Source organism: Penaeus monodon, chromosome 12 (assembly GCF_015228065.2).
Source record: "Penaeus monodon isolate SGIC_2016 chromosome 12, NSTDA_Pmon_1, whole genome shotgun sequence".
NCBI lineage: Eukaryota > Metazoa > Arthropoda > Malacostraca > Decapoda > Penaeidae > Penaeus > Penaeus monodon.
This window is the reverse complement of record NC_051397.1, coordinates 51965981-51981289: the sequence shown is the minus strand read 5'-3', so window position 1 is coordinate 51981289 and position 15309 is coordinate 51965981. Positions and strand designations below refer to the sequence as shown.

Below are 15309 nucleotides of genomic sequence, written 5' to 3'. Positions count from 1 at the left end.
GTAACAGTTACTATGCTGATAGAAAATGTTATAACTAAAAGATGATAATCAGTATAAGTAAATGGTAACAGAGCTCATTAGTGAAGGCCACTAATGACCTTAGCTGTTGATACGGCAGATATCTTTAAATCCTCAATCAATCATCAGTGAAGCATCATATTTAACAATGTATTTACATTAACATTTTGAAAAAACATTTTGCTACATGCATTATTCAAGAGAAAAGTTAAGAGGGTCCATCAGAATAAAGGGATCATTAACAGGGTTGAGAAATCTGTACAAAAGCCTAATTTATGTATACTGAAGATAAAGTACTTTTAATGGCCTAAAGGTGCTCTAAAAAAAATAGTCAGTATTTACAAAGTACTTAAAACTCGTATCCCTTTCCTGAAAGACACTGTTCATTATTCATTTTTAATGAGAAATTAGCTCTTTTCACAAGTAACATCTAGCACATAATTGTTATGACTATTGTAGCAAATACTCTGATAATCCTATCATGTTGAGAAGAATATTTATCCTATATGGTTAATACCTATTCAGAGCCTGTCTGTTAAAAAGGTCATAAAACATATTCATCTGTACTTCTACATTTATTACAGTGTGATGCTGCATTAATACTAAGACACACTCACATAACATGAACAAGTCTTGTTACGATTTGTAACCTTGAGAAATTCAGGTAAAATCAACTGTTTACAACTTCATATTCCCTGGACAGTGACTGTCTTTAAATTAAAGAATTCACTTAATGATCCTGAAATTTATGATAAGAAAATAAGGAATCTGTGCCATACATTTTGGTAACCAAATATTATAAAAACTTTTCCAAGCAATAAAAATTCTGGATTAATTTATTCTGCGACTTCCATTTGGTTATATATGTTTGTATATAATTTAAGGAAGAAAAGAACATTTATTTTAAAAACACTTCACAGACATACAAAAATAACAAAAATATAATTTCTCTTAAGACAAAGAGGAACATTACAAACACAAACTTTCAAACACTTGAAAAGGTATATTCATACATTATTGTTTCCATACTTATTACAGAATATCTTGGCTTATTTATAACCTGCTATTTTTTGCCGACTTTATATCATATAAATATCTACAATGCCTTGGTACAAAATCTTGTACTTGTAGTTAATCCTACAAATATACAACAAAATCACACCTGAAATTGGAAAAACATCACTCAAGTCTTATTAAGAAACAACAGATGACATGGTAGAAAAAAATGGAATGAACAAGACAAACGCTATGCAGCTCTCTGGATCAACACATGTATCGATCACATGTGCATCAGAAGCGTGATGGGGCAGTGGTCGGAGCCATACAGGGACGTCCGGATTAGGTTATCACACAGCTGAGGCACCAGTCTCTCAGATATGACAAAGTAATCAAGTCTCCTGAAACACAAAAACATATAGTGTACAGAACAGTGTGTCTTACATTTCTTCATAGAAAAAGAAGGCTTCTTGAAAGGATTCTTTCCTTGTCAATGACTCTAAAACTTTAATCCAGCTGGAGGGAACTTAATTAATATTTAAGCTGATGCCAGGGATGGCATGTGCTGACATACCATGCCCACTGAGTTTATTTTCTGAATTGGCTTTACACATAGATGGCTCTACAAAGTACATAGATCCACAAGTACTTATTAACAAATGTGCCAATTATTAGTACCACCTACCGCACCTGTTTACTCTTTTACTTGATTATTGACAATATTTTTTGTTTTGTTTTATACTGCTATTATTAAGGTTATAACATTATAGCAATTATTATGTCTATAATAAAAGCAAAACCATCAATATTGAATAGTTAAAAAATAAAAAATAAATAAATAAATAAATAAATAAATAAATGGGGTGGGATCAGGTGAGGTCACAAGGTCTACTGACACACACTCCTTGGTGGCTGAGCACCTGTGGAGACAGGTGTAGAGACATTCCACGGATAAAACAATATGAACAGTACGTTTTCCTGCCAGCATGGGGATAAGAAGTAACTGTAAACTTACCATCCGATGTTTCTAGCCCTGCAGTTCATCATGTATGTCCAGAATGTGTACTGTTTTTCTTTATCAGGGTATAAATGCCTGAATGAATCTACAAAGCCAGCATTTAACAGTTCTGTAAAGCCATCTCTCTCCTCTTGGGTAAAGCCAGCATTCTTCTTATTTCCCTTTGGATTGGCCAAATCTGAAGTAGACAACAAAGAAATTAATATAAGGATGCTTGCAATTTTTTTATTGGATATTAAAGAAATATCTAAAATACTTCTTGCCAACCAATAAATCCTCAAACATTTCTAATTACAACTCAGGATATGGAAGGCAAGATGATTTACTTTCACAAATGGTACTCCCTTATTTGAAGTAATCTCTCAAATAGAAAAAAAAGTAACAGTCCAACTAATCTAAATGTTATTTTCTCGCAATTTCACCATGTGCTGAACTTACCAATCTCTTTGTGGGAAACATTGAGATCCCCACACAGGATAACTGGCTTCTTTTCATCGAGCTCCTTCAGGTACTTGCGGAACTTTGGATCCCAATCCATTCTCTTATCGAGTGTCATTAGACCCTTCCCAGCATTTGGCACATCTATCGAGAAATTACATTAATACAATAACATTAGTACAAGGGTTGAGATTTAAAGTTTCTCATCTTTTTTTTCTGGAAGGAGAAAACAGGGAAGAAAAGACTAAAAACAAGGAATGTCTCTTTACGATATGAAACCATCACAAAGGGAAGCACTTTAAACAGATGATGACATCTAGAACAGGTTAAAAATATCTATTATATTTTTGCCATTATCTACAGAGTTCACATAAACTTGACAATATAATTTCAGACCAAAATACAGATTCTCTTATTAAACTTAGCATTATAGCACTTACTACTAACAATATAAGATTAATAATTTACCAAAAATTTACCTACTTAAAACACTGAAGAAGACTAAATTAATTAGTACATCGTAACATACTTTAAGGTAAAAATATTTAAATAAATTATATTGCCTATACAAAATAGAAGACAGAAAATATACAGGTGTTAATAAAAAATTCAGTTGAATATCGATGTACAGCAAGTTTTCAAACAATTACATAGTGGTATTGGTTTACTTTGTTATTAGTAATAAGATATCCTGGTTCAGCTACATACTATCAGCTTATATAATCAAAATATTCACCATTCTATACTTACAGGAAGTGACAAGATAAAACTTCTCATACTCTGCTGTAATGCAGCGGCCTTCATCATCATGTTCCTTTTCATCAAACCCATATTTAACAGACACTGGTTCTACTTTTGAGTAGAGTGCCACACCTGAGTAACCTTCAGTTTTTGCTGGAAAGAATCAAGTCTGAATCAGCTTAGGTATATTTTGTCATTTTCACAAATATAAAAAATACTAAATAATATAACGTTGCAACCACACCTTTTTTCCCTAGCAACAAAAGCGAAGGCTATAATAATAGTAGAATTGGCAAGGTTTGAAAGATGAAATTCAGTGAAGTTTTACTGGAATTCATGGCCAGCTCTATCACTTCATGATTCATATTGGTCAATACTGCAAAAGATAGATGTATAATGACAGATCTCACAATGTTTAAGGAAAGCCAAAGACGCAGGTAGTATAAGTAAGTGCAATTCCCATAAGTGATCTGTTATATAGTTAGATACATTTGCCAGAAATGGTGTACAATCAAGTTCTATAAGAGCTTACTATTCCCTCATGAACTGAAGGTAGTACAACTGTATATAAAAAAAAAAAATTGTCCTCAAATGAAACTCAAGAGCACAAAGAGAATACTAACCTTCTACAAAATAGCTTTTGTAGCCTTTGACATTTTTTAATTCATCAGGAAGCTTCTTCTCTGAACACTTTGTCTCCTGTAGACACAATATATCTGGGTCCTCTAATTCAAGCACCGACATGCCATCTTTCTGAAAGATTTTAAAAAATAATAAATAAGAAATAAAACTTATAAATACTAAAACAGTATTGAGTGACTTTTAGGGATAACACCATTGCATTTCTAATAATAAAAAACTAACCTTTAACCATGCACGGACTCCATCCACATTCCATGAGACAATCTTTAGGTTCCATGGCTCTCCGTCCTTCGACTTGGCATCGGATTCAAAGTCCTCCTTTTTAGCTTTTTTGTTCTCGCTTTGTTTTGGTGCATCATCAGTCTGAAATAAACCATTCACTTTAAGGAACAGTGTGTAGCAAAATATTTAGACATTTGGTAAATACATAGACTCAATACTTAACTATAATTTTGAATTAATTTAAAGATAAGTAGTCTTTAATCTCTCCATATAAATAGGTGGTAATCCATAAGATGTTTTGAATTACAGGACACCATTACAACCCAAATTTTAGACATTCTGAAATTCAAAAGGGCAAGTCTATACCAAAAACATAAAATATGCAAGACTGGAGGACTTCGAACCTCCTTATCTTTTATTAACCCTAGAAAGAACAAATTACGACTCTAGTTACTATCAGGTATGTGTGCACATTTAACAGAACATGGCACAAGTCATAAGAAAGTGTCAAAATTACCAATGTTATAAACCTCAAAATCAGAACTGAAAGTGTGTATCAAGGAACCCAACCTGCTAATATCCAGGCCCTTCCTCTCCCCCACCTAATGCTAAAGGTCTCTCTATCCATAACACACCAACTAACTGTAACAAGCTGGGACAGAGACAAAGAGAAACTAGATATATCCCTGTACTGCTGTGCACTAGGGGATACGTTAGACAGACACACAACCGACCGCCAAGGGCAGGACGAAAAAAAAGGGGGAATCCGAGACACGTTATGCAAGCTCCTTTGTAATTGGTGCAAAATTCAGGCTTAAACTTCATGTCTAAACAAACTGCTTGTGTAGGAGTAATACCACCGCAGTTACGCCCGATTATACCACGTTATTCAACCCAAGCTTTAATCTACTACCGGTAAATGATGGCATGGCAATTGGCCCTCGCGACCAAGCCAAAGTGCTGGCCAAACGCCACACGATCACGAACACACCGCTGCATTTTCAGTGACAACCCACACGCACTGGCTCGAACGCCTGCCCTGGCCATTTCCCCACCCAAAAGGCCCAAAGGAACGCCGGGGAAAAATGCAGCGACTCCTCCCGAAGGAAATAAATCCTGCGCAGAGAAGGCCCCTCGGCGATGCCCACGCTGCGCCCTCCTCCCGCGGCTTCGCTTGCGCGCTTTCATTCAGCGATTTCGCAAAAGCACTGCGTCCCTTCACTGTACACGGCCGCCAAATGCAATACCTGTTTCCTCTTGGGCGGCATGGCTGTCACTGACAGGTAGAAATAGCGAGCGGCGTTGATCAAAACAGGCTTTGGCGACAAGAGCCTCACGCACGCCAGTTTTATTGTGGCCGACGCCGCTGGATTAGCGTCGTGCGCTACTCGCTCTGCGCTAAAGATGCATTCTTACTCTTTACCTATTAATCACTATTATGTTGCATTGTAGGTTTCATTTGACATTTTATTGATATGTTTATTAGATGGTTTAATCCTGTGTGAAATAGTTTTCGTCAAATACCGAAATAAGATATATGTCCGGATCTAGCAGTTAGCAAATTCTTGACGATAATGATCTGCAAATGACAAAGTAGACATTTTTTTCTTATAATCAATTTACATAATAATGTCCGCAAAAACATGGATAATAGAAACACATCAATATATTTAACTTAAACCGACATATCCACACATGAGCGCTTAAATTCATGTCTTTTCTTGTTCGGTCGGAAAGTTGCAATCCGTCCAGGTTGCAACATGATTTTTCCACACAGGACGTGAAAGTTCATATTTGGGATTATTTATTGATTCGTTGTAACTGTGAAAATTAGTTCCCCGTCATACTTCTCCCTATATAATTCGATATTATTGCTGGGAACCGTTGGTCAGTCTTTGAAATGAATTTAAACTCCACAACACGATGGCGGCGGCCCGTATGGCTGCATAATTCGAAGCGGAGGCGGTCATGGTCATGGAATCTGTCTTTGTTATTATCATAATTACCATGCTTACAACAGGAACAACAACAACAATAACCACCACCACTACTACTACTACGATTACTACTACTACTACTGCTATTACTATTTTTGCTACTACTGCTACTACTACTACTACCGCTACTATCATCATCATTATCATTACTGTTATTGTATTTGTTATTACTATGATCATATTTATTCTCATTATTCTCATTATTATTATTAGCAGCAGTAGTTATTATTATTATCAATGTTATTATTATTATTATCATTATTATTATTATTATTATTATTATTATTATTACCATTACCATTATCATTATTACTATCATCATCATTATTATTATCATTGTCATTATCATTATCATCATTATTGTTATTATCAGTATTTTTAATATTATTATAATTATCGTTATTAATATCATGAACATTATTAATATTATTGTCAATATTATTTATATTATCATTAATTTTATTACTACTGTTACCACTGTCATAATCATTATCACTGTTATTACTATTATGACTATTCATTTCATTCATCAGCCATTGAGGGTCCGTTGTTGGACGCAGGCCTTCCCCAATTGTCTTGGTTTCATGTTTGGGGAGTTTGGGCCCCACCCCGCCGCGCTGGCCCAGGGCGAGGTGGCGGGGTTTATATATGCGAGTGCTATAATAAAAAATAATAGTGTCAATAATAATAATGATAATAATAATAACAATTATTATTATTACTACTACTACTACTATTATTATTATTATTATTATTATTATTATTATTATTATTATTATTATTATTATTATTATTATTATTATTATTATTATTAACAATAATAACAATGGTAATAATAATAACTATATTGATGATAATGATAATGATTACAGTAATAATGATGATAAGAAAATAAAGATAATAGCAACAATAATAATAATGATGATAATAATGATAATAATGATAATAATATTAACAATTATAACAATGATGATAATAACAATAATAGTAATAATAATGGAAATTATAATAATAATGATGATGATAATAGTAATAATAATGACAATAATAATAATCATTGTTATTATCACTATTATTATGACAATAACAAGGAGAATGAGAACAATGGCAATGGTGATGATCATGATAAGAAAAGCAACAACAATAATGATACCAAGCGGTCAGTCACACCGGTTTAATCCGATTTGGATCGGACGCGGATAACGGGAAATTGCGTTGTTTGAGGATCTGTGACTGATTATTCGGCCAAATATATCTATTGGGGGGAAAATGAAATAAGCGGCAAGATAACATTTCATTTTTTCCTTGTGTTTTTTTTCTGTCTTATCAACTGTTTTCACGCTTCTAATTCATTGTGATTATGATTGTATATTTTTTTTCTAATTTATATAGTGTAACTCACTTCCTTTTCCAATCATTTATATATAAACACACACACACACACTCACATATATACAGAGAGAGCGATAGATAGATAGATAGATGGATAAATAGATATACATGTGCACACACACACACACAAATATATATATATATATATATATATATATATATATATATATATATATATATATATATATATATATACATATATATATATATATATATATATATATATATATATATATATATATATATAGAGAGAGAGAGAGAGAGAGAGAGAGAGAGAGAGAGAGATAAATAGATATACATATCACACACACACACACACACACACACAAACACACACTCTCACACGCATACGGATAGATAGATAGATTAATAGATATATGCATATATGTACACACATTTGTATACATATTTATGAATATTCATATGAATATGCATACATATATACATTCATGTGTGTGTATGTGTATGTATGTATGTATGTATATGTATATATATATATATATATATATATATATATATATATATATATATATAGAGAGAGAGAGAGAGAGAGAGAGAGAGAGAGAGAGAGAGAGAGAGAGAGAGAGAGAGAGAGAGAGATAGATAGATGTGTATATATAATATTTATGTGTATATATATACATATATATATATATATATATATATATATATATATATATATATATATATATATATATATATGCACACATACACATACGTGTGTGTGTGTTTGTGCGTTCGCGTGTCCCTCTCTGTTTACATTCCGTAAGCCACATCGTTCCCTCCTCCCACTCTCCCTCTCGACCCATGCAACGTCTCGCAAGCCACCAATCCACCACCGACGCCAGAGCCCCGCAAAAGCCCGAAAAGGGAGGAGAAAGACCCGCGGCGGGCGAAGGGGTCGCCAAAGGCGGCGAGGGGCGAGGGCCTGCGCGAAGGGAACCAGCGAGCCGGCGCGGAGCCTCGGCCAAGGCGGGAATTCGCGGCTGTCAACAGAGGCGCTGCGGCCGTGTCTCCGTGTCTTTGTGTGCTGCCAGGCCGTTTCGGGGTCTTCTTGGTGTCCTTGGCGGCGGGGAAGTGAAGGAGAGAAAGAGGTGAGTGAGGTCCCCTTTTTGGCTCTCTGTGTTTGAGGGAATCGGCGGGATTTGGGGAAGGAGATTCCCTTGCTTCTGAGGGCTTGAGGGAAGGAGGCCTTCGGTTTATGTGTAATGATTTTGGGGATTATTTTCTGTGTTTTGGGGGGGAAATGCGTAGGTTGTATGTCTGTGAGTTAATAAGTTGGGTTGATCTTCATTTCTAAAAGTTTGTGTGTTGTATCAAGTGTTCTGAAGCGTTTATGACTCGTTCTTGTGGATATGTATCATTTTGCTATTGTATCGTACTTTTGGACCTTCTGAGGAAATATATATGTAGCCGAAATTAATATAAACGGTTAAACGAACCATTGCTCTTACATTTATGCAAATTAAGAGCATTTAGGAACGTTGACTTGTTTATGTGAAGGTTTATTTTAGTTTAACTAACTATGTGTAATATTGTATTTAGATCCTTGACAACTTTCAATTAAACAGTGTGGAAAGCAGTATCTCAAACCTGGCCGCAGTAACAAGAACTCATCATGATCCACAGCAGATTTTGCTTAAAGATCATTTAATTAATTATAATGTCCATTCTAAGACAACTGAGTAATTAACCAACAGTTCATGATACGAAATCACATGTAACCTTTTTTCTGTATCCCGATTCCAGAGCCGACCATGAAGTGCACCATTCCAGAGATTTCGTGGCACAACCGCGACCCTGTCCTGGCGATAGACATACAGCCCAACCCCCCGGATGGCGTCTACCGCCTGGCAACGGCCGGGACAGACACGCACATTGTGGTGAGGCGGCAGCTCTGGTTGTTGGTGTGAGTGGAAGCAGAAGCGTGGCGTGTTAGGGTGAATGGATCTGTCTGTGCTTTGTTTGTCGCAAGGAGAGGAAAATTATGCTTACTCATACATGAAATAGTCTAGGGAGGCAGAGACTTTCAGAAATATGGTATGGATGCAATTAGCTTTTTGTAGAGGAGAAAGTCATTATAAGAGATAATCTGCAGACGTGAGTGGTAATGCCACAAATAAAGGGAAAATATCACAGAAATTGCTGCCCACAACTTAAGTTGCTCCAAAGTTTCAGCTGTCTTGCTGTGCATATAAAGTGAAGACTGTTTCCTAGGGAGTTTTGGGCCCCCTGTCAACCCTTTCCTGGAGTAGGGCCCAAAGGGCACCCAATCACGGCAACTTTGATTGTCGAATAAATTATGCGACATGGAGTTGGTGATTTAATCTCTAGAGAGTATGTCCATACTGTCAAGATTTACTGAAAATAGTTTGTGACAGAGACTATGTCCATGGCAATTGGGTGGGGGTTCCTTCAGCAGATCCCCCACCCAGGCGAATATTGTGATTGAGTTTTGGTTTTGGTTAGTTGATTTCCAGGAGTGTCCAATGTTGTTGGGTCAATTAATAGGGACTTAATCTCAGGAGTGTTGTGTAAACAATTATTTTAAGAAGATACTTTGATGTGTATGTTTAAAGCTAAAGCAGATTATTTCAAGTTTATTGATTATCATTATTATTATTATTGTTGTAGATGATCGTTTTCGTAAAGGAGATACACGGACATGTCTGTCCTGGCGTATGAGCCGATTGCAGTGGCCTGTGTGCCAGTTCACAAACCTACCTCCTAGCACAATAAAGATTTTAACATTCCTGGAAATTTATTGTTGAATAAGTAGATAGTTCAAGATCAAATTCTGTCTTGCCAAAATATATGCAAAGAAGTTGTTGGTCTTTGCCAGTGTGTAGAGTCTGCTTCTATTACTTAACAATGCATCTACTTTTAGGTGGCACTTTGGATTATAGGCCTCAATGAAATCAGGTTAAGTGGATTTGAATAAAACACATGATTACAAGAAAAAGTTTTCTTTTGAAAAAAAACAAAACTGGGTGAGGCTTTGCCAAACATTTATCATTTGTAAATGCCTTTTTTTTTTTAGTTATACACACCAGTCTAGCTTAATGTTTCACTTCCTGGTGCATGGCAGAGAAAATGAGAGGAAATTCAGGGGAGAAGAGTTAATTACATAGAATAACTTCACAAGAAAATAATAAACACTCTATAATATAACTGACTAAAATTAACACTAATGTGTGAAGAAATTGTATGAGCCACCATTTTAAGAGATGACATCCAAGATCTTTAAAGTTTTGAATTGGTACAAACAAGAAGAGTGTAGTGGTTAAAGTCACAAGAAGTGTGAATATTTGTGTTTCTCTTATTGGTGGATTTCATTTTCTTACCAGACTATGTCATATAACAAAAACATCTCTTTCATGGGTGTCAGTGTTACAGCATTTAGAACATGTAGATTATGGCATTTATTATCAATGAGAATTGAAATTGTCATTATATTTATATATTTATTCATATTTATATATTTATTTATGTTAATGTATTTATTTATGTTTATGTATTTATTTATGTTTATACATTTATTTATATTATATATATAATTATATATATATATATATATAGATAGATAGATAGATAGATAGATAGATAGATAGATAGATAATGTATGTATGTATGTATGTATATATGTGTGTATGTATATAAGTATGGTTGTTAGTCCTTGTTATTGTTTATTCTTAATATAAAGTAGGCATGATTGTCAAGAGTTCAACATACAGAATAGGAAAATTAAGCCAAGGAGAGCAGAATCATTATTACATGTAAATAACATTTTGACTGATGGTAACTTCAGTCTTTGATAATGTAAAAGATAATCATGTATTCTAGTTCCTTTCATAGTTTTATAAAAGAAAAACAAGTAATATTTAATTTTTCAGTGCTGTCAAAATGTGGAATATGGTAAAGTATCCTTGAAATTCTTCTTCTTTAAATCTATTGATACTTAGGCATTTTGTAATTAACATTGGTAGAAACTTCAGCAAAACATACATGTGTATCCTTTGCTTTATAGGATTACAGTAAGGAATTGCAGGATTGCCCTACCGACCTGACATTTAAATGTTCATTGTAGATTTGGCAGCTACGTATCCTTGATAATGGTGGCGTTAGTGTTGAGGCATTGAGTGACCTGACCCGACACAACAGAGCCGTGAATGCAGTCAGGTTTTCTCCTGATGGAGAAGTATTAGCTTCAGCAGATGATGGTAGGATTTTCAGAATTTCTTTTGCTTGTTAATTCTTTATTAAGTCCATATGCTATATCCAGTTTGATTAGAACTTGTACTTGGTAAAGACTTCATGTTATATAAAATGTTTTTCTTCCTGTTTTCCTTTTTCAAATATTTTGTGACTTTTATTTTTCATGTTATTACTGCTTGTTTTACCATGGAACACATTGAGACCGTAACAACTATTAAAAGTTCTTAATACCAGCTCTACTGTTTTTCTTTCTCTGCAGAAGCTGCCGTTATTCTCTGGAAAAAACAGCAGGAGTCATCATCAGATATTTTTGCAGATGATTCAGAGAAAGAAAATAAAGAACACTGGACTGTTCTGAAGATGTTACGAGGTCACCTTGAGGATGTATATGACCTTTCTTGGTCTAAGTGTTCACAGTTTTTAATCTCGGGCTCTGTTGACAATTCTGCAATTTTATGGGATGTTGGCAAAGGTAATGACACTTCAGTTTTGAATGTTTATTTTTATATCTGCCTTATGTGCTTTTTCTTTCTTTTTCTACATACCTGTCCAGTAGGAAAAGTTAACAATATTGAATAATATACAGTGGAACTTCCCATAATAGGCACCTCAAGGGACCCAGCCAAAAGTGCCAATTTCGAGAAGTTGCCAGGTCCGGGAAGTTGGGGTTCAACGCAACGCTTCAGTCGGGACCACGGAAAATCCGCCTATTAGAGGAAGTTGCCAAGTCCAGGAAGTGCCTATTATGGGAAGTTCCACTGTATATTGGGATATATTTATAAAATCTCTCCTATGACAAGATATTACTTTTTAATTCATCATTTATTATGCTTCTTTGTCAATCTCAAGATTTAATAGTGCACTACATGTAACTGACATTAACACAGTTCCACCATGAAAATGCTGTGCTCATTTTTTATTTCTTTGTGAATTGTCTCTGTACATAGATGGCTCTGCTAGTGCCTAGTCACAAAGGAGTCAATTAGTAGACCTTGTGACCTTACCTGATTTCACCTTTCCTTGAATTGGCAGGGAAAATGTTTTATTTACTAATGCTATGAATATCAATGTTATTTTAATTATAAACATAATTACTGTAATGTTATAAACATTAGTAACAGCAAATAAAATGATGTAAAATATTTTTGTAAATCAAGGAAAAGGGTAAATTGGCAGTACTCATAATTGGCTCATTGGTGACATGGTACAAGTGTAGCCATCTGTGCATAAAAATAGTTAATAAATTAAACTCACAGCAGGCATGGCATGTACATACATGCAGTGCCCATTGGGTCTGGATTAATATTGTTATGTATGTAAAAAGTCTTGCAGATTATGGTAATGTTATGTATGAAGATAGTACACAAGATTGAAATTACTTTTACAGAAAATCTGGGTTAAGCTAATATGGGTGTAGAGATTGGGGATAATACTTATTTTGGTGTAAGCTAACGTATTTATTTCTTTAGTTTACTTTCTATTTTCTTAAAATTTGGTACATTTATTTCTTTTGTATGGTTTCCATTTTTGTACAAAGTTGTGCATCTGACTATATGCACAGAAGGAAAAGTTTGTTGACAGTTTCTGCTTGACGTATGTGTCCAGACATTGCCCGTACAAGGCACAGTGCTCATCTGCTGCTATCTTCCTCTCTCCATCTCCTCCCTTCTCCTTTATTCAGGTGGATTAGTGCTGCACCCTTTATGGTACATGCCTGGCAAGTACTGCTGATAAAATTTTGCTTGCTGGTATACATAAGAATTCATAATTCATGCAGTAAGCTTTGAGAATATGAATTTTATCTTGGGTAGAAGTATAATCTGTAAGCCATTTTTATTATTTTTATTATTATTTTGTAAACTTACAATTTAAATTGTATTTTTATTGGATTATCCCACTTATTCCCCCCCCCCCCCCCATTTTAAGTGTTAAATAGTGCTTCTTTCTATTAATGGATTTAGTCCAACTACCCCGTAACCCCCTTTTTTTTTTGCAGTACTGTACACAGCTTGTGATATTTTCCAGAAAAAAAAGTGTGTGTGTGTATATATATATATATATATATATATATATATATATATATATATATATATATATATTTTTTTTTTTTTTTTTTTTTTTTTTTTTTTTTTTTTTTTTTTTTTTTTTTATCTGTCGTCTCTCTCTCTCTCTCTCTCTCTCTCTCTCTCTCTCTCTCTCTCTCTCTCTCTCTCTCTCTCTCTCTCTCTCTCTCTCTCTCTCTCTCTCTCTCTCTTTTTTTTTTTTTTTTTTTTTTTTTTTTTTTTTTTTTTTTTTGGGGGGGGGGGGGGTACCATTGTAAACTTTCTTAAAATCTGGAATAAGATACATCTTCCTTTTTTTCTTCTTTCTTTTTCTATTTCCCAAAATTCAAAAATTGGTCACCAATATTCCTTTCATATTTCAATACTCCTTTGAATGCATATTCTAACTACAAATCACCATTTTAACCCCCCCCCCTTCATGGGTGGCACTCTTAGTGAAGAATGTGATGGCTTTTGAGTAAAGTGAACAGTTGAAAACTGTTTCATTATTGAATTATTATCATAAGTAGAATGTGAGAAGGGAAAGGTAAGATTAGCCCTTTTTTCACTGAAATTGTTTGTTGTAAAAATGTATGGCCTGTCAATGTATTATATATGTACAACTTCATGTGAATAACTGGTATCAGGCCCTAAGAACTCTCAGTAAAGTTGATAATAGTCCCCTTGTAATGGAAATCTGTTTGTGTTTAGTTTCCAGGGCCTGTTATGTTTGATTATGTAGAATTAAATTGATAGTCTTTAGTTTCCGTCAATTATATGATGCAGCCACTTTTAGATCATTTTGTGTGTTCTTCTGATGAAAGAGTGAGCATTATTGCCCAGGATTGTTTTTTTTGTCACATTTGACAGTAGCTGGTTCATCCAGTTGGATTATAAGTTTATTCCTCATCATGATTTGATAAATTATTTTAGAGTTCAGTTTATTTATTTACAAAAAGAACATTGTTGAGATTTGTTTCAAATTGCAAAAATTCACTGAATGAACTGTGTAGGTAAGACAGGAAAATATGCAATAACCTTGCATCACAGGAGAGAAGATTTAAGTTGGCAAGTTTCCTCTGTTGGGAAAGGGAACGGTTATTATGATTATATCAGTGATTGTTATTCTTTTTCATTATTTGTCATCATTGATGCAAATAAGATTTTTTATTAAAATGGTTATTTTACATTTTTCCAGGTAAAAATATAGCATTACTCAATGATCACAAAGGATTTGTGCAAGGTGTAACATGGGACCCACAAGGCCAATATGTTGCTACTTTGTGCTCTGACAGGTAATTTCATGATAACAGATATTAACAGTTCATTAGGTGTAAATGTAGTGAAAGAGATAATGATTATTTGTGCATGAAATGCTTACAAAATAATTAGGTATGATTGTGTATATATATGTATAGATAGATATAGATATATATATGCACACATTGATAGTTCATTTTATTATAAATAGTGATTATGGTAATGGCAGTGGGAATACTTCGGAATTAGTAGTACTGATTGACTTTATTTTAGTATTATTTATATGTATTTTTTATCATTATTATTACTATTTTCTTCATAACAGTAG

The 15309-nt window shown here is 34.1% G+C and overlaps 2 protein-coding genes across 2 annotated transcripts in view; one reads left to right on the top strand and one right to left on the bottom strand.

Annotated features, from left to right (window-relative positions):
* Positions 1 to 578: 578 nt before the first annotated feature.
* LOC119579582 (DNA-(apurinic or apyrimidinic site) endonuclease-like) lies at positions 579 to 5449 on the bottom strand. The gene is made up of 7 exons (XM_037927503.1): positions 5323 to 5449; positions 4076 to 4216; positions 3835 to 3964; positions 3221 to 3364; positions 2471 to 2614; positions 2030 to 2210; positions 579 to 1415 (listed from the first exon to the last, which is right to left on the bottom strand). The coding sequence occupies exons 1-7, from the start codon at positions 5341 to 5343 to the stop codon at positions 1298 to 1300; spliced, it is 879 nt and encodes a 292-aa protein (XP_037783431.1). The 5' UTR covers positions 5344 to 5449; the 3' UTR covers positions 579 to 1297.
* Positions 5450 to 8392: 2943 nt separating this feature from the next.
* The window catches only part of LOC119579581 (chromatin assembly factor 1 subunit B-like), a gene marked incomplete at its 3' end in the record, with an annotated part of 14126 nt that continues 7209 nt past the window's right edge, over positions 8393 to 15309 (top strand). The window contains 5 exon segments of the mRNA XM_037927502.1: positions 8393 to 8558; positions 9214 to 9347; positions 11552 to 11684; positions 11939 to 12151; positions 14920 to 15016. Coding sequence (XP_037783430.1) covers positions 9222 to 9347; positions 11552 to 11684; positions 11939 to 12151; positions 14920 to 15016 — 569 coding nt within the window.